The sequence below is a fragment of the Clytia hemisphaerica genome, unplaced genomic scaffold, assembly GCF_902728285.1.
Source record: "Clytia hemisphaerica strain Z4C2 unplaced genomic scaffold, Clytia hemisphaerica genome assembly, whole genome shotgun sequence".
Lineage (NCBI taxonomy): Eukaryota > Metazoa > Cnidaria > Hydrozoa > Leptothecata > Clytiidae > Clytia > Clytia hemisphaerica.
This window is the reverse complement of record NW_027103674.1, coordinates 2,001,462-2,027,138: the sequence shown is the minus strand read 5'-3', so window position 1 is coordinate 2,027,138 and position 25,677 is coordinate 2,001,462. Positions and strand designations below refer to the sequence as shown.

The window sequence follows — 25,677 nt, the reverse complement described above, 5'->3', positions numbered from 1 at the left end:
CTAAAATCCCCAGTAATGGAATTTTGATTATTTGGGAAAAATGAGATACTGTTTTTTTATCCTTTAAAGTATCATGTTTTTTTCGTAATTAGATGAAATTTAAAAAAGAGGAATGTTATGGCTAAGATGACACTTTTAGGTGGTGGCTTGGCATTAGATCATTCACTTTTTCTAATTTTTGGCACAAGAATAGTAGAAATCTGAAGGATTTCTGTTTCCAGATCAGGAAATGTCAAGAAAAAAGGGTTTAACGGATTTCTTGAGATTTTATCATCATTGTTTAACAATTTTCTGTACATAAAAATGCATTTATTTTTATTTTTTACATTTGAGACTTTTTTATAGATTTTAATTTGAATTCTTAACGGGAAGATTAATTTCATGGCGAAGCCTAAAGCTTTGCATTGTTTAGATCTTATTGATTACCGGAGCATCCAAAAACTGACGTAAAGCTAGTTTTCTTCATATTGTTTTTTAGCTACATTCAACAGATTTTCATGATTTTTCGCTTAGGGTTCATAAAAGTATAACTTGTTGTTTTTTTGTTTTTTTCAGACAATAGAAAACTATAAGATAAAACAAATAATGGGACAAGTATTGTTAGAGAGCTTGACAACAAAACAATTATGTTTGTTTGGGGCTACCTTGTTTTTATTTTTGACAGCTTTTTTTGTCATTGGTGGTACAAAAGGTTAGTTGCTTTTTCTAAGCTAAACTCGTATGATTTTAAATTCACTATTTACGGGATGACACGTATGTGCCGCCCGACTTTTGGCGGTCGAGCTGTTACAGGGACCAAAACAGACCCTTAGAGGGACTTGATGGAGAAATAAGTCGAACTTTGTGACCCTTATTGGGACTATTTTATAGAAATTTAGGCTTTTGAGGGTCATGATATAGAATTTGAGCTGTTTTACAACCCTTAGTAGGTCATATTTTAGAAAGGCAAGGCAGCGTATGTTGGAGGTCAAAAAGGGCAGCTTTTCCAGTGTTTTTCCACTAAAAAGGCTGTTTTTACCAATATTTTAGTAATTTCAGGAGGGACAGCTTCCAATAACTGGACACTTAAAGGACATGAAAAATGGCCTGCTTAGGAGGACTGGAAATTAGATTATTTGATTTTTGCGACCCTTAGTTGGATTTTGAAGATCCAAAAAAGGGACCCTTGCGGCACATACCGGTGCCCTTCTTTTGCCTAGCTGATCCCCTGGCTTGCATCACGCTTTGTCCGAAGTCTAAAAGTTATTTATATGACCAAATTTTAATAGGTGCTGATCCTGCTTCTGCAAATGTCCATATTGCGAACCTCTTCCATCAAAAAGATGTAACAGCTTTTGGTGATGATAATAGATGGGAATTTTATAGAGTTGAAAAAGGTCCAAAGGGAAATCCGACAGCAATTGAAGGAAGCATTTTTGAAGAAATGCAAAAAAATCCACTCAGTGCATCTACAAATTTGAGTAAGGAAATTTGTTCTGGAAACTCAAGATCCCATTAAGATTCCCATTTTTAAGTGAGTATTCCTTAAGCTAAACAGAAAGTGATTCAACAAGCTTGAACTTTATTTAACCGAGGTGACCAGGTGACACAGAAAAAAGTATAAGGGTTTGGGGGTAAATGTGTCCGAAATAATACTTTTTAGATTTGGTTCAGTGGTTCTCAAGTTATAAGCTTCTGAAGTCAAAATTCACTTTTGAAAAAAGTCAAAATTATCTTAAAATGGGGTATCAAATTAAACAAACAATACAGCAATATAACAAAACATTCTCAATGTCTTTTAGTATTTTCTTCGAAGATCCCTCACCCAGGAGCACAAATGCATCCAGCTTACCAATTTATGCTGGTGATAATGAACATTCGAGTGGATTACATGCAACAGGGAATGGGAAGAGCCATGAATATTGGTATAACTTTAGTTTCTGTTTTAGTAATTTTCTTTTTTTCAACAGTTACCAGCCATTATGTGACTAATGTGTGTCTGCTGTATGTAAACATGAAATTGTTCGTCATTCTTTGAGTACAAATAACAGATGTTCTACAGAAACTACAGCTCAAATCATTAGATAGATCCCAATTTATTTAGATTGTGACATGGAGTTCAATGCAAAGCTAGCATACAGTGATGTGGAAAATCCAACCGAGGAGAAACATTGGACATTCTTGCAACGTGTTCATAATCAATCGAGACCACTGATTTGCACTTTCTCCGGTATGCAGTCACGGGAAGACGGAGTACGTAAATTTTATAGAACTCCAAAGACGACTCCAAAATTTGCAGAGAAATGCTAGTTCTAATGGCCTTTCTTAAAACTTTATTTTGGATTCTTTCATCACTATTAAAATCTGAATAGGGAAAACTGGTCAAAATGTCAAAAACTCAAGGAATAATACTTTTATATGTTCTAATTGAGGTGCAAACACTTAAACAGCTAATAGCAATTTTATGAAACTCCATTAGAACATTAAAATATATTTTCCGTTTTAGCTTTTGACCTTTTAACCAGTTTTTGCTATAAGATTTTGATTACAATCCTCTTTCAATTTTTTGAATAAAGGAAGAAAAGACTCCTGAAGGGAAACAAAAATACCAGCAATGGAATCATTACACATGCCAAGATCAACATTTCTTTGAGCTAGGTAGTGTTCCTCACAAACACTATTTAGTGAATGTTCATTTGCCTGGTGATGGACAAAATAAAGAATGCTTAGCTGGTGGAAGACATTTCCTTAGCGGAATGGATTTTGTTGTAAGTCCATCGGGCTTTTCCAGCAAAAAAACCATATACCCCCTGTTGAAGAGGTCCATCCCTATGTGACTTGAAATGCTGTAAACCCCCAAGCAATTTCAGGTTTAAACCCCTCTGGAATTCTGAATTTTAGTAGGATTTAAAAAGCTACCCCCATGGAACTCCAGTTATTTTTTACAGATACAGATCTCCCTATGGAATTCCTCCACATATCAAACCTTACCTTACGGAAATGGACTTCCTCAACAGGGGGTATACGGTTTTTTTCTTGAGAAGCCCATTTTGGTTACTGATCTTTTGGGCCCAGTTTTCTTATTTCTAATCAAAGGCTTTTGTGGCTTTGGTTTTTATAGCCTTGGGAAAAGAAGACTCTAGTTGATCATGGTCAAATTTAATGACATCGTTGCATTATTGACCGAAGAAATATTTCAAAAATCTTGAACGATATCGAAATATTTCCAATTGGTAAAACATACTTTCTTAAGAAAGATTTTGTTTTCATTTCCAGGGACTGTAATTATGTATTACATTTTATAAATTATCATGTTTTGTCACTTTATAGGAAATCCACCAGAATGGGGGATACACAATCTCATTGTTCGTCTCAAAGACTGTTATGTTTCCTTTTATCATTGGTGCTCTGTTGTTCTTTGTGCGTCGAATCAAGAGGGAATCTAGACAATGGTTACTGCTCGAAAGGTATATGTATAAACATTATAATGCAGGTGGTATGAGTTTGAAACTACTGTAAGTCGTTTCAACAAAATATCCTTCAGTAAAAGCTTTTCATTTTCTTCAAACAGATCATCAGTGCTATGATTAAAGGTATTTCTTTTCTGAAATAATGCAATCGATTGATTGATTTCTTTTGTTCAACTCTTAGCAATGGCCGATCCTCAAAAATCATAAAAAGTTTTTTCGGATGTACATTGTCGAACATTCATCGGCTTGGTTGATCGAAGGTGAGGTCAGCTAATCACTAATAACGAGAATAATTTACTTTTCTTTTCAGGTGTATTTTGTGGCTTGGAAGTGCTACTTCTATTTTGCTTTGTAAGTTGTTTTTTAAAGAACTATATCTTTAACTTTTAGCTGAAAATGTCCATTACTGACATAATGACGTAAACATGGTTTTAAGTATGCTTATATTGAAATAAACAAAGCTATTATGACCTGTATTATAGTTATAAAGTTAAAGTTATCAAGCAAAGTTCGAACAAACGTAACATCGAGAAATAAGAAAAAAACTACTTGACAACTACTTCTTGGTGGTTCCTGTCTTTATAAATCTATTTTGTACATGATATTGACCCTGAATGCTACAAAGGGGTCGAGTTAAGTAAGTTAAACGGCGCATGTGTGTATACGAGAGAATCAACAAAACAGCTTCAGAAATCCTACCTAATAAACTGTTAGCACCACTTGCACTTTAAGGGTTCGTAGGTTTATTTTCAGACTTTATTATAGTACTTTTAATTATATCTACAATGTCTCCTTCTATAGTACCGATCGATTGGTTCACTTTGGTGACAGACATGCCCTACATGTTGTTCTTCTCTGACCTCCGTCAAGGATTCTTCTACGCCTGTCTCTTAGTCTTTTGGTGTTTATTTGCTGGTGAACACATCTTGGTAAGTGTAAATAGACCCTAATGTAGGTATGTAGAAAAGTAAATTTGCTGTTGACAATATCATATTGTAAATCAACTCATAGTATGCTACACATTATGTAAGTCCATTTCTTATACGTTACAACGTTACACAAATTGTTTCTTTCCCCACGACCTACCTTAAGGGAAGAAATTTTGGCGGAAAGAAATTTAAACTTATAGGTCATTCGCCAAAATAAATTCTTGCCAAATTTAATTTTCTTTCGATTTAGTCTCTATTTCTCCTAAAAACCCTTTTTTCCCTCTTTTTTCAGCTAAAATATTGAACAAAAATGGGTCATTCGCCAAAATTAATTCTCGCCAAATTTAGAAATTTTATTAAATCGCTAAAATAAATTCCGCCAAAATTGGTGAATGGGCTCATTCGCCAACATAGTTTATTCAAAAAAATCTCAAACCGATATTGAGGACTCAGCCATTTTGCATACATTTGTTTCAGGATCAAGAAGAGAGGAATCAACTTTCATCCTACAAATACGAGATAGGATCTATTGTTATAGGCTGTGTTAGTTTGTTCTTATTCGATACGGTTGAGAGGTAAGATAATTCATTCATACTTTAGGTTTTTAACTGTAGGAAAAAAAGTGTTGTGAGTCAAAATGGTTTGTATGAAAATAGATTTTTTTTGAGCAAATAAATTAATTCTTCAATTTTAAATCAAATCAGGGATTTAACTGCAAAATTCGATGATTAAATATTATCTCCTCGTTTTTCTTTCTTTTCTTACAGAGGCGTTCAAATGAAAAATCCATTTCACACAATTTGGAAGCGCGATTCTGGTGAAAAAGCAGCTGTATCCTTTTCTAACCTACCATTATAATTATTTTACCTTTCGATACTCTCGGGTGCCCCCCCCCGGAATAAATTGGGGGGGGGGGGGCGGAAAAATCTTTGTAATAAACGGAACTTTTCCTCTAAAACCAAACTCAAATTGCTGAAATGTGAAATAAGTGTCACTCTATATTAGAGGGTGGCACATAATATCTAAAATGGTCTTGAGTCATCCTTCCTCTAAACTCTCGATTGTCAAGGAAACTTCATATCATGCTTTATGAACTGCTCTTCCTTAACTCCGGCTTCTTTAAAAACAATAGAAAGCCTTCATAGCTCTAGCAGCAATCGCTTCAATCATATACTGTTTATTCTTCATGCGACTACTGTATTTTGTTCGTAAAAACATCAGCATGAAATCTGCTGCGTTGCCTGCTATGCAAACTGAAAGAAGACTTTTCTATGAGGTATTTACTAATCTGTGAACTACCGGGTGCACCAAAAAAAAGTATACAACTTTGTCGAGATATTGTGAGCTTCAGGATTTATATTTTTTGTTCATTCTTTTTTTATTGTATAGAAGATGCTCTAACTTGAATTTTGAGCTATTATACATTAAATTTGAAAAAGTAGTTCGAAAGTTATTTCCAAAAAACTGACTTTTTTTTAATGTCGAAATTTCAAAGAATCATCAGAAACAGCGAGCAAACTTTTCTCTTGGCACTTTTCTTCTTTACACATAAAAATACCAAAAAATGCAACTGTGTTCATCAAAACTCGTTACGGAATTTAAGATTATGGTAAAACAAGCTTTTTCCATGTGGAAAAATATTTTTGGTAAAGCTGAAATTTTTTTTGAAAATCTCCAAGAGAGGTGTGGTGTGTTACGGGAGAAAGTTTTTGAAAAAATAAATCACCATTCCTCAGCTAGTTGCTCAAAGAACTTGGGTCTGCATTGAGTTTGCTGGTGTTGGAAATCTTCATGACGTGTAAATAAGATGGACAAACCGTTGGCAAAATATAAGATAGGAAAAAAAAAATCAAAAAGACAATGTAATTGTGTTTTTGTCATTTTGTCTTATTTATAGCGTGATTGCTGTTTCTAATGATTTTTTGAAATTTCGACATGGAAAAAAAGTCAGTTTTTTGGAAATAACTTTCGAACTACTTTTTCAAATTTAATGTATAATAGCTCAAAATTCAAGTTAGAGCATCCTCTATACAATAAAAAAAGAATGAACAAAAAATATAAATCCTGAAGCTCACAATATCTTGACAAACATGTATACTTTTTTTTGGTGCACCCGGTATTTGATACATAAATTGCTAAATATCAGTGATAGAGCTTCCATTAAAATATATTATCATCAACATGAAAAATGGGCTTTTCCAGTTAAAATCCGTACCCCCCACGTTGAGGATATCCATTTTCAAAATTGTTAAACCCCGGGATGTCCAAGCCCTATTTTTCTCCAACCCCTTGGATTTCAAGGTTAAATTTTCCCCATCCCCTAGGACGTCTCTTGTGAAAGAAAAAACATTACCCCCCTGGATGTCCTATATCCTCAACATGGATAGGGCCTTACCTCTCTTACTTAATAACGCCAATGATTTTTCCCGGAAGGAATCTGAACCCCTTCCTTGTGTATGTCCTCAACATAGTTTTAGCTATAGGCTATACATTATATTTACCATATTACCCCTTGGATTATGGCTGAAATTTTTTTTGTGGGTGTACGTTTTTTTTTCTGGTGTCTGCTTTTGACCCCCTGGACAACGGACACACGTCTTCTGTGACCCTTGCGGACAAGTGCAATTTTCGTAACTTTGATTCCCCGTGGACACGCATCCTTATTTTTATGTTTCCACTGTTTACACCAGGAGTCTGATAAATGACGTGCCCTGCGTGCCCACGTGCCCTACTTTTTTGACTTGCCCACGTGCCTTGACGTGCCCGCATGCCTCGACGTGCCCGCGTGCCCTCCAAAATTTGACGTGCCCGCGTGCCGGTTGTAAAGGACATATTTTAACGCATATATATTTGATTTAGGTACTGGAAACAGTGAGTGATTCTAAGAGGATACCTGAATCAACTTATTCAGTCTGAGGTTCCTAATAAATGCCCGTTGTTAATTTTTCGTTTTTTTCCAGCCCATGCGGATCTTTTGAAGACATAAGTTCGTTTTGTTAACGGGAAAGTGTCTTATTCCTACGAGATTTGGGTAAAAATCGATACGCGGATGTTCCGCTGGACAGGTTTCTTTTCATTCATCGCCACGGGTCCCGGTAGGGTTGAGAAAATACCAAATTAGAAAATGTTGGCAAGATTTTCCAAATAATGAGTCGCAAGTCGGATCCATTTTCGTCAATCATAGTTACGTAGGTATGAATTGAATGGTTCAACTACTCAGTTAGGACGGTCAATTGAAATGCTATTAGAAACGCTATAGAATTTTATATCAATTCGTAGTGCAAAGATTTATCAAGATTTATTTATGAATTTCCAAGTTTACATCCGAAAATAGAAGATACTAGACGTCTCCTTCGTCGCAAACGTCGGGTAAGTGTGTTGCCGGAAAATCATTTACTTTAATCGGATTAAATCTCGCGCGAAATTTTTTGGATTTAATTTCGTGAGTCAGAGTTTTGAAAAATTTTACGTGGATTTAACTTCGCAAAGAGGAGCCGCAGAGCAGCTGAAAATGGCCATTTTTACCACAAATAGAGAGTTTTGTCTGGATTCTCTGCCGAAAATTTGTTTTCAAAAATTTCGTGATGGATTTAAGGGCTCTGACCATAGTGAATTTTTCATAATTGCCGTGTTTAAAATGTGTTTTCTGACTGATGTAACCAACAAGACTATGGCATGTTATACATTTTCTGTTAGACAAACTATTCCTGAATCTGAAAATTCAAAAATTGCATTGAAAAATTTTGATGAAGAAGAAAATGAAGACTTTTGCGAGGAAGAGTATTTCAACTTTGAAGAGCTTAGTTTCGGCGAAGAAAAAACATTTTGAAAATTTTTTCACAGTAGATGGTGTATCTTTTACCGAACAATAAAGATTTTTGCGGAAAATTTTTGTAAATGCTTCTTTGTCTCGAAATCTTCAAAAAAGTGGTTTTTCATCAATTTTTCATCTGGATTTTGCTTAAAAAAACAGTCATAACTTTTGACACATTTTTTTAGAAAAATTTTCCGCAAAATTTAAAATAGTTCAATTCTTTGCGGACAGTTTGAAAAAAGTTCGAAACAAAAAGGTTAATTACCCATTAAAACTTAGCACTTTTTATAAAAGAAGGTGATGCAACATATTATTAACGTCTTTTTAAAGTTCATAACGTCATTTTAGCAATTAAGTTCTTAATTACTCTTAAGGGATTTGATTAAAAAGCAATTTATAAAGGCAATTCTTTGTTAAAAGTGTTAAAGAATCTAAAACATAACTTTTATGTTCAGATACTAAAATCAATTTTCTGACTATGGTCAGAGCCCTTAATTTCGCGACTCAGCAATCTCACGCGTTTTCGCGAGTTTTAACTTCGCGAGTTTTAATTTCGCGATAATGGCAAAATGAAAAATTCGCGAGATCGCGAAATTTAATCTCGCAAAAATCAAATCCGATTAAAGTATCGTAAATCAGTCTCGATTTCCAAATCACTATTCTTTTAACGCAAAACATAGGAGCAATTTTGCCTTAAAGTGGAAAAGAAGAAAAAAGCCGCGTACGGGAATCTGGTGGGAACAATCGAACACCCGCAAAGTAAACAAACTTCTATGAAGGTTTTTTAAATATTTGTTACAAAAAACAGAAATGTTCAAATTAGTCTCTCTTACCCTGAGTATCAGATGCCGAGTTTTCAAAGAAAATATCTGACTTCTGACCACCGAGTGTAGAAATTTTATGGCGCATGTGTCAATCTAATCACTATAGAAAGAATCAAAGATGAAGAGAAAATATTACCATATTAATGTCTAGCAGATTGTATCAGTACACATGATGAATTCCCCAGAAACCTCCAAGTGTAATTGAAATGAGTTTCGTTCAAAAGAAATCTTCTACATGATTCCCAAGTGTATAATAGTACTTACTAAACTATCAATAATGGTAATTTACTTCAATGGAATCGAAATTTAATAATAGAAAGCTCTTTATGCTATGATTCTCGCTGACTCTTTTTTAAAAGCGTTGATGACATATTTCTATAAAATGACATTTTTCAGAACATACTTATTGTTTGTGTTGATGCGCAATGAATAGAATTGCGATTTGTCATCACAGGTCAGAATATGATTTAGCGAGCACCTCACCAAAAACTGCGTAACAAAAAGCCGTAACGTCTAGTATAGGCTAAATATGATTTTGAGCTGTGATTTTCACGGTAAGTCTCTCTAGGGTCGGAAAATTTACGATTTTCTAAAATCTTGTAAAATTTGGTCTCTCTCTAAAAAGCTACCCAGTGTTTATTATTACGTCAATGCTCTCTAAGGGTCGATTTTCGAAGGTCATGTCCGCACATACCTCTTATCCGCCAACCTTAGTACCCTCGGGTCTACTTTACTCTCGGGTTTTCAAAACTCCATTCCGGCTAAGTCTAGGTATGACCAGTATGACTCACGAGTCACGAGTCAGAAAGCTTGAGTCATGAGTCGCGGAAATCTTGAGTCGAGAGTCGGATTCTTGAATGAGTCGGGAAATGCCGGCACCAAAACTTTGTTTTTGGGGTGGGGGGTTTCTACTAACCTCATCGCACAATATCAAAAACACATTATGTATGTATAATACATAACCCATAATGCATATAATATATAGTACATAACGCAATACAACTGGTAAAACGTCCATAATGCAAAAACGCATAAGGCATAAATGAACACACATAAGAACAGAAGGCTTCGAGATCTAAAATTCTTAAGAAATTGCACCAAAAATAAATACTCACAAATGCTGAAAATAAGAAACATTTAACGAACATTTTTAGGCCTAAAACGGAATATTATGCATTTTTCGTCCATAACCAAGACAAATAACCAATCACAGCTTGTCGGCACATCAATGGATGACTACTATCCCTCTCCGATGGGATATTGGCCCGCTCCTTTAGTAGAGCAAAGCGTAGTCGGCCGCCAATACGCCATCGGAATATCAGATAAAGTCTCGTCCATGCCTTTTTGTTTGTTTTGCAAAAATAAAATGGCGGTTGCTTGAAATGGAAAAGGGAGTTTTTAGGTCACGAGTATCAAACTGTCAAGCTATTGAAGAATCCTAAATAAACCTGTTTGAGTAAGATGGTATTTTGACTTTTGTTTGCTTCTCATATTTTGTGTTTAGGGGAGTGTTTTTAAGGGAACTTTCAGCTCAAATTTGTAAAAAACTTCAAATTAGAAAATTAGTCTCGGTCCAAAAACTTTTTGACTGCAAAACGTTTTTAAAAACACGCTGCTTAGATGTTCGTGTCTTCCAAAAAGTCTATTATCTCGATATTTTTTCGTTCATGTCACGATTTTTCTGTCTGTCGGCAATGCAATAACCAAGTAATCCATTTCGAACATTTTAAACTTCTTTTTTGTACCGCTTCCATTGTCACGATATTTTTCTGTCAAGTCACGATATTTCTGCAAAATATGGGTCAACGGTAAATAATTCGTCAGAAAAAATGACGAAAAAAAATTATCAAGTATTTCCAGATGACTTTGAGCAGTTTTTACTTTTTCGAGTCACTCAAAAAAATCTCGTATACCTTTTTTGAGAGAAGAAAACACCAAAAATCACTAATTTTGGCCCCTTTTATCGTAAACAAAATCCAAAAACTGGTACACTGTTTTAAAAAATTACATAATCGAGATGGGATGTGTGCAGCCTACATTTAACCTGAATTCGCCTTGGAATTCATCTCAAAAATTAAGATTTTTTCCTGCGATATACTTCTTCTCAAACGCTCACAAACATAGAACCAAAATGAGAGGCACGAAATCAAAATTTTCTCAACAGAACAAGCATATTCCGGCCAGAATTTGAGGCTGAGCGCTATTCTTAAAAAATTCTTGATTTTTAGTCAATGAAGTAAAGCCGAAGGCTAGAAGTGAATCTGCGTGGTAGGATTTGAAGCAAGTTAAATCCTACCAAAGTTGCGCGGCCCGCGTGGTTTTCATACAAACGCCAGATTGAAAATAACATTTATCGCTAGATTTCGAAAAAATGACTGCTCGGAAACAATGATATCACTAAATTCAATCCTCCATTCATTGTCAGCGAAAATTGTTAAGGGAACACTTTCTCTTGCCCGGGAAAGATTAAAGATTCACTTCTAGCCTTCGGCTTAAATTCAATGTTTTTTAGTCTTTTGAGCCTCTGATCCATTTGATAAAAAGAACGACAAAAATTGTTATCAGAGAAAAAGATTTTCTAAGGTGGGGTGGACCGCTTGAAACGAAGTTTAGCCCTTTTCTAAGGGGTCTTTATTTTCTCGAATGACTTTTACAAGGGATGTTTTAAATTCGTTTTTACTATGTTAATGTTTATTCGAGGGTACATTTAGATAAGGGGAGGGGTTATAACTCTAGACAATCCAAGCCGGTTTCTTTTGTTTATAGTTGTGGCTTTTCATTTATTACAAAGGTCCCTCTGTCTCGTTTCATAACAATGGTAACAATGTCTTCAATAAAATCTAATCAAGTTTTGCCCTGTCTAAGCCAATCAGAGTCATCTGTTTAAAAATTCTTTTTGAGAAAATTTAGCCAATCGGAACATTTCTTTGATAACTGACCAACCAGAGCTCTTTTTGATTTGTTTCTTCTATTCAAATGAAAATCTTTATCTTTTGTTATAGAAAGTGACTTTTGTTATCAATACTTTTCACAAAATAATTATTTTTAAATACGTGTTTTCTGTTTTTAACATAAAATCAAGTGAGAAATTGTGTAAACAGTAGTTTTGTGTGAGTTGTAAAACCTTTTACTCTTGTCTACCTCTGCAATAATAAAAGAACTTCAACTTTATTTTCGAAAACCCTTTTTTTGCCTCTTTCCTTTCTCTCAACTTCGAGGCAGGGTATCCATGAGTGTACCTTTGCGGCCAATGAAGTTTTTGTGTTCTAGACACCCGGGGGGGGGGTACTTAGGCAAAATGGGTGCCGGGTATGTGCGAGCCATAAGGGTACCTTTTCTCATTCCTCAAAAGTCTCTCAAAGGGGTACAAATTCAAAAGTTAGTCTCTGAAAGGGTCCCATAATCACGAAAATCAAAAATTTCTCTCTCAAAGGGTCACGATTTCCAAAAATTTTGACCAAAATTTGGTGAAAATCAAACCAAAATGGAAAAATGGACAAAATTTTCCCTCTCAAAGGGTCGAATTACTTAATTGCACTGCGTTTTGGTACATTACACTACGTTTTGCTACATTGCACTGCGTTTTGCTATCTTACACTACGTTTCGAAAGATCAAAGTTGGTTTTGCCAAATATGGTTTTATTATTATTTTACAATATCTTTTGTATGTCAATCTTCGTGATTTGAAAAGGAAATATGAAACTCATAGACACTCTCCTCCATAGAGTCAAAGAGATGGTTAAGTCTATTTATAACTTTCCGAAAGTAACAATAAGTCTACTATTTGCATGAGGCACATATTTCTATTATTTACATATTTTTCGTTTGAGGTCATTTCACGATTTCACCATGAGAGAAGAAAAATCAAAAAATATTAAAATAGTTTTAAAGATCTTTTGGTGTGTTGGTGGTTGAGGGGTTTCATTATTTTTTTACCGGAGTATACTGATGATATTTTTGTATTTCTCCAGTTACTACATAGGGCTAGCCCTACATGAGGCTCAAGCTGTTCTTAATTTTTAGCACTTTCAGCCTCTAAGTTAGTATGGTTCTTATTTTTTTAGGTATTTTAGGTTAATTTTCCTATTTTTTCCGTATTTTACCTAATTTGGACCCATTTTCGACAAAAAACAGACAACTCAGCCTTGGGCTTATATTCTTGAATTGTTCTTAATTTTTGGCCATTTTGAGCCTCATTGTTCTTGTAAAATTGTTCTTATAAAAAAAAGTGTAGCCGAGATGTGGTTTGAAAAAAACACAAAGAATTCATTTGTTTGAGAGAACCAAAACTTGAAATAACCTGAAATGTAAAAATTGATTTTTTAGATGACAAATACAATATACCTTAAACTTCAGTAACTGTATCGGTACTTTGCGCCTTACTTTGGTTTCAAATGTCATTTCGACCAAAACGAGAAAATTGGTCAAAGATACGGATGCACGATTGCAATTATTGATGGTGATGATGATGTTCTCGTTTTATAATAGGCTACGCTCAGTACGCTTCAATGCCGTTAAAAAACCCAATAATTTACGAATTTATTTTTCGACCAGCTATGTTAACTTATGGTGTATGGGAACAAGTGCGTATGGACCATGGTCAAGAATTCTGTCTTGTCAGTTTCGCTCAAACTATTATGTCACACCATAGGCTTGTTGGTACTTCTGAACCTTTTCGCATGACAACTTCGACGAAAAACAACGTTATTGAACGCTTTTGGCCCGAGATGAATACGCGCGTGAACTACCCTCTTAAACGTGCATTGAACACTATCATAGCTAATGACATCACGGACACTCTTGATGGAAGTGATCCCGTATTCAAGTTTTGTTTATCCTGGCTTACGTTGTATATTTCAAAAGACGCAGTGGAACATTTGCTCAATTCATGGAACCATCATCGAGTACCAGGTTTTAATGGTGAACATGCAGCAATCTATGCACATGGCACAAGTTGTAGAATTTTTGGTTTCCTCGACCCCTGAGCTTGTTCGAATGTACCCGAAAGAACCGGGGAGGTCAGCTTACTCGTGATCCACAGTTTGGCATCGACCCGTTTTGTGCTACAGCAGACCTTTATCAGTCTCGTCATAGGATTTTTGTGGCAAATACTCCTGCCCCTGAAATAATTTTTTCACATCTTGTCCATGGTGATTATGATAGCTTGGAACACGCTACTTGCGATTATCCCACTACTTAACAACAATATTGTAATAGTGCGTTTAAAATAGTAATAGTGTTTTTAAAAACGATATTTTTGAGTGTTTGTATACGTCAGTCTAGTCGGCTTCCGAAAATAGAAGTTTTTTTTGCATCCAAAAATTTAATTTTTTCTGTTTTGACGTCAATATTGTGGCCAATTTTGGGTGATTTCAATTGAAAAATATGAAAATTTTGCCCGATAGATATTTTTTTACAAATGCTATCGTAAAATTTCATCTTTCTTCCATCACCCTATGTATTAGAAAATCTCAAGAGGTACAGTTTTTTGAAAATTATCGGCAACCTTTTTGAATGCAAAAAAACTTCCGTTTCTGAAATCCGACTAGACTGTACATATTTAGTTAAAAAATTTTAAAATGACGGAAAAAAGGTGGAAACTGTATTTTTTCCAAAAGACTGAGCCTTATTACACCCTGTTTTTTGTAAGAACCGTGAAAAGTTATTTCTCATCTCTCAAAAGGGAGAAATTATATCGTAGTCACTTGACCTTTGTAGAAAATCCTTCCAAGCTTTCGCTTCACTTTCAGCCAAAGGTTTCAAATCTAGCCCCCTCGAGCTTTTACAGATTTGTGATTTGGACCTATTTTATTGGACAAACATTAGACAGCCCCGCCTTGGGCTTGTTCTTGAATTATTCTAGTTTGAACTTCTTGTAAAATTGTTTTTTACAAAAAGGAGTATAGTCTGGTATAGTTGTACCGGTTGTATTATTTTCTTTTCAATCTTCTGTTCTTATTTTTGACTATTTTGATCATGAAAAATATATTTAGAAACAAAATTGGTTTTCCTATCTGCATTAAACTGGACTCTCGAGAAGTAATTTTTATTTCATAGTTTTTTATGATTTATATTTTGTCAATTTCACAGAAATTACACCTTTCCCGTAATTCAAATATCGCCCGGGAAGGTGTGTGCTCCACCGTTGTGTTTAAAAATTTTGGGAGGTAAAAATTTCGTTTTGTTTGAGATTGCTTAAGAAAAGTCAGTTTTCGTGTTCTAACTTTTGATGCCCAATTTTGTTTAAAATGAAATTTACAGGGTTTCGTATCATGAAAAGTAAGAAAATACAAAAGTTTGAAAAATTTCTATACGACAGAAGCTGACAAAAGTTAAAGAAACACCTTTCGCTAAGCAAATTAAAGCGAAAACGGGTTTGTTTACCTCCCAAAAAAGAAACGGTGGAGAGCAAAAAAGCCGGAAGAATTCCGGAGTTCCGGCATTACGGGAAAGGTGTATTGTAAGGCTGTCAGTCAAGGACACCTTCAAATTAGCCTATCATAGGCTATTTAGCCGAAAATCGATAAAAACCTCGATTTCTGACGAAATATAAATAGTCGCGTCTTATCTCAGGAATACATGGTTTCTCATTGTCAGAGAAATGTTCATGACAAATTTTGACTTTGGGTCAATTTTGGTTTAGGAAATATTCCACTTTTTGGTACTGCGAAGAAAAAATATTTTTTCCTCATTGAAACATAGCATTTTTTGTAAATAAGGGGTAATTAACGTTTTATCAACGTTATTTTGTGGTTCATGTTGCGTTTCTTGTCATTAAAATCCTAATTACTCATTAGGTAATGGATCAAAATGCAGTTTAATGATAAATTCTTTTGTTGAATATGTCTAGGAACAAAAAACAAACGTATTTCAATAAAATTTCAAAACCGATTTTTTCACTTATGGTCAGAGCTCTTAAGGCGAGACCAATTTAATTTGTTGTTCTACGGGCGCGACCGACTCAGCATTTGCTGCAAACGAAAAAAAAAGTATTGAATTTCCTATGCCACAAATTTCTAATACTAGTCATTAAAAACATTTACACTTAAAAAAAGTTGAAACGAATCTAAAATCATGAATTCTATGCACGAAAGATTTTATTACAAACTCCATCAAAGATGAATGATGAATTTCTAACCAAGATTATTTGAAAATATTACTTTTTTAAAGCCTAATTTCCTTCCTTGATTATTGAAAATCTTATTTTGTCAACGATCTGCCCGTAGAACAACTAACTAAATTGGTCTCGCCTAATACAGAACACGTCAAGATTCCCTTGAAGATTCCAACCTCGAATATGCGCCAAAAACAGCTTACTAAGGGCTCTGTCCATAGGCAATTTTTGTATTTTGGTTTTAAGGGCCCAAAACCAGCATATGAGCGACCAAATAATCTAGAAGTCGAAATTTCAAAATACCACTAAAATCTCTTGGCTAGTTTGACGAAGAAAATCATCAGGAAATCAATAAATCGTTGCTGAATCAGCAGAAACGGCAAAAATACCTAATTCAGTGTAGAAGATGTAAGGAAAAATAACTTTAAACTCGTATTTCTTCGAATTGACTTGAGCTTTCGTCATAAAGTTTTGACATTATACTCCATAGCTGAATTTCATAGTTTATTTAGAAAAAAATTCTTTAAATATAGATAATGACGTCATTATTTAAAAAATCGGTTTTATTAAATTTCGGAATTTCCAATTTTAAATTTGTATCATACAAAATCATAAAATCTTTCAGAAAAATTGACAACTTTCATTACAATCAGCTATTACATTTATCAGCCAATGAGAAAAATGTCTATAGTTTCTGTTTTTTACTTCTCTTTAGTTCCTTCAGGGTTTTTTCAACAAAACCTCCATTCTAGGGGCCACAAACCTCCATTCTAACGACCATTAGTATATCAGTAAAAATTCTACCGAATTAATTTATCCGCATCATATTCGAAATCACAATTCAAAACTACGGTAAAAATTTCATTTTGATATCTACCGTAGATCATGAGAAATTGCTAAAATTCTAAACTTCCGTTCTAGGGGCCGTTGAAAAAAACTGACTTAAACTTTGAGTCAACAAAAAATGTGTCTGGATCGCCTCGCTGGCTACTTTCGATTATTGATAATAAATGCACAGATTCTCATTACACTTTATGCTGGGCCTTCAAGCCTCTAGGCTACTTGTTTTTATTAAAGGCAATCATGAGACAGCGCATAAGAAAATCCAGAGCGTGCAGTTAATATTTTTAGCTGAACTTTTTTCCTAAAAATGGCTGTCAGCTTCTTGACTATACTGTGTATTATTATATTTCATATCAAAAACCGAAAGGGTTTTTTTGTGGTTGAACATGCTTGTGATCTTGTAAATCCATACCTGATCGGGAAAAAAAGTTTTGATTATTTAAGCTAAGGCTACACTAGAGCATTTTCTGCAATGCTGCAATGCAATTTTTTTTTTAAAACACTCTGAGAAAACCCCAAAAATATTGCAGCATGTCTGCAATTTCAATCATTCTTTTTTTTTTATGAAAAACGAAAACTTGTAGATAATCCATATATCTAGAGGACAAATTTTTATATATAGATAGTTATACCAGTTCTGGGTGATAAAAGAGATTGAAATTAAAAAAAAAAATAGGATTTTTTTTCTTCGAATTTGTTTTTTTTCTTTTGTTCCATTGTTAAAAATATATATTCGAATGTTTTGATAGTTTGTTCGAAATTACTTCCGGAAAGAAAAAAATGAATGCGAGCAATCGAATTTTTTAACGAATTTTCTTCTTTTGGCAATATTTGCAAAATAAAGCAATTTCTGTTTTATGTGGCTACACTATTTTACACTCCTGGCGGCTGCAATGCAAGGATTGCAGAAAATAGCTCTAGTGTAGCCTTTAGCTTTAGTCTGGGGAAAATATTGTCACTTACTTTGTTTCGTCACTTTCATCTGACCGACCAAATTTTTTTTAATTACTTGTCCTCGGTCAATATTTCGAAATTAGTCGTTTTTCCCGACTTAAGTTTCCAATTTGGTCATTTTTTTAACACAAGTAGCAAATGAAACAAGCATTAGCTGAATAATTAGTCTCTTATAACCCCGAATGTTTTTCTCCGATAAGGTAAACGTACCTTTCCCAGGATCCACGCACTGTGAAAATAGAATTTTTATATATAAATTTTTATATCCAAGAATCCCAATGGGGGGGGGGTGTACTAGGTTTGCGAGGTGACAGGTATGTCCGAGCCGAAAATCGAAAATCGACCCTTTGAGAGACAAAATTTTGATATTTTTGGGAACCTTAGACAGACTTTTCCCTAAGTTTTGGTAGATTTTACCAAAAAATTTCTTCCAAATTTTGGCAAAATTTCGCCAAATTTTGGTCAAATTTTCTAAAAATGTGACCCTTGGCGAGAGGGAAATCTTTTCGTGATTTTGGGACCCTTTCAGAGACTAACTTATGAATTTGTACCCCTTTGAGAGACTTTTGAGGTATGAAAAAGGGTACCCATGGCCCGTCACCTGTTTTGTCCAAGTGCACCCCCCCCCGCCGGGCCAAGAATCTTGCCGACGGTACTTCCCTTTTTTTCATTGAAGTGCAAAAGTAAAACTAACTAATTTCCCGTGTAGTATTGCGCAATCGATATTTTCTTTTTCAATTTTTTTAGCTTCGGCTGTTCTTGTTTTTTTTGCAAAAAGTACACAAAACGAAAAAAAGAAAAAACATCTTCGAAAGAGAGTGTCTGAGATTTGGAGAACCAGGGAAGAAAAGATAAGATGTTGATTTGACATCAAAGGGTAAAAGTGAGAATATTTCGAACGAAAACTGGCTTAAAAGTGAAAAATTTTCCTTAAATCCGATAAAAACGGTCGCTCTTTGACTTGACGAAAAACGCGAAATTTCTACTCGCAAAAGTTTGTACGGCTAAAGTATTTGTCAGGATATGCGGTTGCAAATTATGCTTCTGAAGACATTATAAAATAGATCAAATATAAGCTAAAACCACAATATTTTATGGGAAATAAAGTAGCAACTCTTGACAACTGTCAAATTAAAAAAAAATAAAATAAACGGAACTCTTTTAGGGGTTTGGATATCCAATAGACCAATATTCTCCACCTCTCACACTCTTACCGTACCGCAACTCTTAATTTACCAAATAGCAAAATCTACTCCATTCAAATATTTGGCCCTGAACCCCCTGGATGTCCGAGATCCTCAAACGGGGGGCCCCCGGATGTCCGGGTCTCCATGAGATCTAGAAACCCCCTGGATGCTGGATGTCCGATATCCTCAACATGGAAGTTGAGGGTCCCGGGTGTCCAGCTGGATGTCCGGACCCATGAAATCTAGAAACCCCCTGGATGCTGGATGTCCGATATCCTCAACATGGAAGTTGAGGGTCCCGGGTGTCCAGCTGGATGTCCGGACCCATGAAATCTAGAAACCCCCTGGATGTCCGGACCCATGAAATCTAGAAACCCCCTGGATGTCCGGACTCACTTGAAAATTTAGAACCCCCTGGATGTCCGATATCCTCAACATGGGGGATACGGAGTTCATCTGGAAAAGCCCAATATAAGCAATCTGATTGGCTAAAAACGCGTACATAAATGCTGTATTTCATATTGTACCGTACAAATACAAGACCGCGTTCAAAAATGGGTTTGGTAAACGAGAGATCGTATTTTCAACTTTCTTATTGTATCTTTTACCGAAATTTATTCCCAGTTTTCCTCTCAAATCACAAAAAAGTTAAATCAGAGTGTTTTGATATTTTAATGAGCATTCGAATCATTTTGGAATATTTTGATGGTGATTTCACCAAAATGCAAGAAATGAAAAAACAAAACACAGAGAAAGACAAATGGAGAGAGAAAGTTTGTTGATATTTTTCAAGTTGATGATAAACCATTTATCACACTTAGGCGAGGAAAATATAGAAAACTCTAACTCTTAGCGAGAAAAATATATCCTATATTGTACTCTGTACCGTGTGATATCTATTACTTATTTCTTGAATGTGATACAACTCTTTACTCAGATCTTGATGCTCCAAATCGTTTTAATAAAATTTCTCGCCTACTCCTATTGAGCTTTATTGTGAAGTTTGGAACAAGTCCCTCTGACGAATTTAGCATAAAGATTACAGTGTTCTATTCACTTTGATATGGAATGATCGTTATTTTTGTGCAGATGGGCTTTTAAAAGAAGTGAGGCTTAAAGGAAACGTATCTCCTAAAATTTGCTTACACAACATTTTAAATAAAAAGAGAACAACTTTCTCCTCCTCCCGCGATGCGAGCATTAATTTTTGGAAATTTTTTTAATTATGCTTTGTCAGTATGCTTTGTCACCTTCTTTCCATATAATATCAAATGATATCTTAAAGGCTTTGGATTTCTAAATATTAAAAGTTTTACTGTTCTCTTTTCCTTTATCCAACCCCTAAACTTTTGTTCATTTTAGAACAAGATCTACAGATTTCGTGTTTTGCTTTACGCCACCCTATCCACGGTTGTCATAACAATAATTTGTTTCATCATGGACCAAGTCAATGAGACAACGTGGAAATTTCAAGACAACTCCATGAATGATTACATCATTGTGTCGAGTAAGTATATATACAATGTGACCAAGATATTTTTTTAAAACAGTCTGTGTTGAAATTTCTTCCGTATCAAACGGACTCACATATCATAGAAAAGATATTTTAAAATTTCCGTTTTAAGACTGAGCAAAATTCAATAATAAATACGGGCCTCTTTGTTGTGTAAACTCCATTTTCGGTCTAAGATAATAAAATTTGTTTTGACAGATTCTGAACAGTATTTTATAAAATCTGGTAACTAAATTTGAGACATTGCTGAAATTTCCTCCATTCTTTTCATTTTTAGGTGCAATGCATTTCGGTGTATTTGGTATGTGGGGCACATATGTTTTCGCCGTTCTCATTCTTTACTCACCTGATGGCAAATCTAATACTTCTGGGAACGGTAAGCGATTATTTCATTCTGTGGATGTGTTTCACTTGCAGAAAATGTTTTCTAGTTCTCAAATTTCAGTAAACTTTCTTTATTTTTCTAACTCCCTTAAAGGAGAATTAATGTTTGAGATTAGGCATTCCATTTTTTTGCCTGGACAGGAAGAAAATTAAAAATGGAGTTTGATAAAAAAAACTAATTAAAAATCTTGTTTATCTACTTAAATATTTAGCTTTAAAGATTGATCTTTTTCGGCTACTCACGCGCATTATACGTCACAAATTTTGTTGCCATGGTGATATAAGGGAATTTTAAATTGTCTATTATTCGGTATAGAAAAAGTAAACAACTATGAATTATATATTTTTGGAATCGTTTTAATGAACTCTTTAAGAATATAATCATAAGTTTCATTGAAAATCACACATATTAATTCCCCTTTAAACATGAATTTGACTTTGTTGAAGGCTTTGGTAAAAGCCCCCCTCACCTAGTAAACTCGAACCTCTATAACTCGAATTTCTCCTTAACTCGAACAAGACTTTTTGCCCCTTCATTTAACAATGCCTTATTAACCTTACTCCACCACTCGAGATTTCCATAACTCGAACAAATGTGTTTCCCCCCGTGTGTGTTCGAGTTAAGGAGACTCCACTATATATTGTGGCCGGGTAGCTCAGTCGGTAGAGCATTCGCCTTACAATCCAAGGTTTGTGGGTTCGATCCCCGGTCACTGCCAGCTCAGCAGAATGAGTAGCTTAGATTGGGTAATTTGATCTAGGCGGTAAGTTAGAGGGAGTAGTAGGTGTGGTGCTCCACCTCAGCATCCGATCTCCCATGTCTAGCGCAAATAGAAAAGGGGATAAACTCCCTCACTCCCGGCTCCGCCGACAGCCACCAGATGAGTATACTTACTATACTACTGTATATTTTCTGTCTCCAATATTATTTACCTTTTACTTGCAGCGGTGTATTACAAACGGTCGGAACATTTGTTGAGCGCTGGATCGACCTCTGATGCTCAACATGAGCATGACGATGAGGGAGAAGGTGATGAAATTGTTTCCTTGCCACATCCTAAGAAGATTTAAATGGAATCATATTGGAACTAGAAGAACTGTATTGAAAAGACTAATACACCCTAAGAAGATCTAACTGAAATCACATTGGACATATTGGAACTAATTGGAACATTGTAAAGACTAAAATATCCTAAGAAAATGCAATCATAATGCAATTATCATTTGGACGGTAAAACTGCATTATAATTAAAGACCTTCAAGACACATCCAGAGAAGATGTGATTGAAATTAGATACGATATAGTGAAGACTAAAATTATTTACTGGGCCGTACTCAACAAAGATCATATGTAGGCTGCTAGTAGAATTGATAAACTATATATTTCTCTGAATTTCAAGTTCTTGAGCAAGCTCTCGATCCGGGCTTTCGATATGGTTTGCCCTTCCATACTTAGCATAGTTTTGATTTTTGGATAATATTCTGTTCAAAAATATCTTTTTAATATTCCCAAACTGGAACAAACAAAAGTGACAGCTCTCCTTGCTCCCACTCCCAGTTATAATGAGATAAGCATTTATGAGAATAAATTACTACTTCAGCTTCATCAATTCAATTCAAATCAAATTCGATACGACTCATATGAACTGTCAGGTCCTTTGAATTTAATTTAAAAGATTTGGTAAAATATATATTTAGTTATATTTTTATATGGCGTATATTTTTTAGCTTGTTAATTGATTTTAATTTTCTAAATTTTCACATTGACTTTTTTGAAGTGCACATTTTAGAACATTTTTTTAGTTTTCTCGTTTTTTATGCTATGGTACAGAAGTGCTCTGTTTTCTCGAAAAAAAGGGTTCTCGTTCCTTCACGTGCTCGAGATTATTTCAAAATTAGAAACGCTCTAAGAATATTACAGTATCGGCGATAGTTAACATAGATTAATTTCGGTTTGAATTTATCTCTAAAATAAATTCCTAGAACAATGATTTTTAAACTGTTTATGGAATTTCTTGTTAACGGTGGCCCTCTAATTCGATTTTCAAGAGCAATAGAGCGTTAACTGTGCCATTTTTACGACATCTTATAAATTATTTATTTTTTGTACTCTCTAGGTGTTTGTTTGTTATTTTATAAATTATGTTTTCAGTTTTTTTTTTACCCTAAGCAACCTGCTATTTATTTTTTGTACTAATTTTTTTGTAAGAGAAAGATGGATAATCCGATCTTTTTATAAATCTTAAGGGCTCTGACCATAATCAGAAAATTGGTTAACTGATTTGGTTTTGTTAAAGGTTCCTTGACACTTTTAACAAAAATCTGCCATTACAAGTCAAGTTTGTTTATTTATTCAGTTCAGAATGATAAAAAATTTAATCACAAAAATGACGCTTTAATGGGTAATTAACCTTTTTGTTTCAATTTTCTTTAAATTGTCCGCAAAGCTTTTACAAAAATTTTCTGAAAATCTTTTTTTAGTTCAAATACAGATACACCGTCTAACGCAAAAAAAAATGTCCCAAAAGGATCAAATCTATGTCAATTGTATTTCCAGATTTCGCTAAATCTACATCAATTTTATTTCCAGATTTCGCTAAATCTATATCAATTTTTATTTTTTAGAAATCGATTGGATGGCGCTGCAAGGAATCAATCTTCCATTGGCTTTCACAGACAAGAAGCCATATGGGAGATGGTATATGACAGAACCTGAACTACCTGAACATTTTAGCGGAGCAGCCTTTTTCGCTTGGTAAGAATGACTGTTTTTCCATTTCAAACTTCTATTTAGTAAAACTTCTATGTAATAATGGCTGATACAATCATGGTCAAAATCTATTGAGAATTTAGCTTATTTCTTCGTGTTTTTCGAAATTTGGAGTTCGGGGGAGATTTTGGGCCATCTCTTAAATTTAATCGGATATTTCAATTTGGCACGGGTTTATAGACTTCCAGGCTATATTCTGAGCCTTATTGGACCGTTTTTGAACTTTTGGATCCTCAGATCTTCAGGTTGTAAGTCTTAGGTCTCATGTTAAAACTCTACCCTTTTTTCTCAAATACTACAACCATACCTTTAAATTTACGGAATTTTTTCCCATAAATTACTAATCATCGAAATTCGTTTTTTTTAAGTGGTAACCTAATGGCGGCACTACTCAATAGTGGTGTAAATGCATCGATAGCGCTAGATCTTCTTTCCCTAGAAAGAAGATTTTAATGATGTAGCGCCGTTAGACGTTAATTTTTAACACTGCAATGGCTTCTTTACGGGTACCAATTCAAAAAAACTCCGATTAAAGATGGCGGATAAAGCTTGGTCCAGGGATATATAAAGGTCACTGTTTGAATTACGAGACTTATAAGCTGCGTTTCGAGTAGACTAGAATCTACTTCTGACTGAACTTTGCTTTCTGATAATTTTTGATGGCGCTGAGTCCAGTGTGGTAGACTAGAGGATATTTTCATACTGGAATTTTGTCACTTTCGTTTTCAACAATCGTATAAAAAAAAAACCACCAAAACAATACAAAATGGTCAATTGATCATGATACTGGATCAAGGGACTGGATCTAGTGGCATGGGTTTGCTACCACCTGAATCAAAGCCAGAAAATCTTAACTAGCCTTTGAGTACGTCGTGACTCAGTTGAATACACAACCCACATAAACAGCACTAGCCTGGAGATACATGCTGTGATTTCTTATTTTATATACTGACGGCGAAATATATAGCATGGTATGGGCTGAGAGTTTGAATTTCCCAGATCCTAATAACGGTTGAAAACATTGCCAATCAAATTTTGTTATTCTTTTACTGGTCACACTTTCTTAGAGAAAACACAAATTCCGAAATTTGGTTTTTATTTTAGTAAGTGAGGACAGCGTCAATTTGAATTTTCCACTGTAACTTTTTTCAGGCATAAATCTGCCTCACAGCTCGTACCTGTCCTGTATACATCAGATAATAAAAATACAGGACAAGTCACCTGTTTAAAACAGCACAGGACTCAGAATAGATAAGATACAGAACGGAAAAATCGTTGTCTTAAGATTTGAATCATGTGATTGGTTTTTAGAAAGTCGGCGTCGCTTTCATTCAAAAACAAATCGAGATATATGACAGTACAGATCATGTCTATAACGGCAACATCTTTAACGAGATGTCTCCACCGAGTTCCGACCCTAAATATGTGTCCGGTATTAGTGCTGCCATTTATGATACGATGAAAACTGCAGACCCAAATGCGATTTGGTTGATGCAAGCATGGCAATTTTTGTCTTGATTTTGGAAAGACGATTTAATAGAAGCTTGGTTAACAGGTATTTTGTGTTGATTTTTTATTGTTTAATTTGCCAACCGAAACACGACGTTGCTTCAACGTTCATCTAACATTCATCTTTAATGTTCACAGACGTTTTTCGGGCGTTAGATTTTGGACCTTTACGGACATAAGATGAACTTTGAAACATGGTTTTGTTTTATAACGAGTTTTTTGGGACGTGTCCATGAAATAGAAATACTCTAATATTATGACAGATATCCATTCTGTGAGCTATACGGTGGACTATGATGAATGTAATGATATGGTTGTTCAACTGATTCACTCAATGTTGTCTGCTAACCCAAGCATTTTTTCTTATACAGCCACGGTCTTGAGAGT

The 25,677-nt window shown here is 34.7% G+C and overlaps 1 protein-coding gene across 1 annotated transcript; it reads left to right on the top strand.

Moving 5' to 3' along the window:
• Window positions 1-559: 559 nt before the first annotated feature.
• On the top strand, window positions 560-23,345 carry LOC136803486 (protein wntless homolog). The gene is made up of 14 exons (XM_067060226.1): window positions 560-691; window positions 1,269-1,460; window positions 1,782-1,904; window positions 2,084-2,232; window positions 2,556-2,747; window positions 3,310-3,446; window positions 3,760-3,800; window positions 4,251-4,378; window positions 4,856-4,953; window positions 5,146-5,209; window positions 5,511-5,654; window positions 20,477-20,621; window positions 20,905-21,003; window positions 21,958-23,345. The coding sequence occupies exons 1-14, from the start codon at window positions 586-588 to the stop codon at window positions 22,080-22,082; spliced, it is 1,743 nt and encodes a 580-aa protein (XP_066916327.1). The 5' UTR covers window positions 560-585; the 3' UTR covers window positions 22,083-23,345.
• Window positions 23,346-25,677: the final 2,332 nt, after the last annotated feature.

Excerpts from the sequence above, each read along its gene's own strand:
- LOC136803486 (XM_067060226.1), top strand. The coding sequence starts at position 586 with ATGGGACAAGTATTGTTAGAGAGCTTGACAACAAAACAATTATGTTTG. Across the intron at positions 1,905-2,083 it reads GGGAAGAGCCATGAATATTG|ATTGTGACATGGAGTTCAAT; the intron begins GTATAACTTTAG and ends CAATTTATTTAG. Across the intron at positions 5,655-20,476 it reads AAAGAAGACTTTTCTATGAG|AACAAGATCTACAGATTTCG; the intron begins GTATTTACTAAT and ends TGTTCATTTTAG.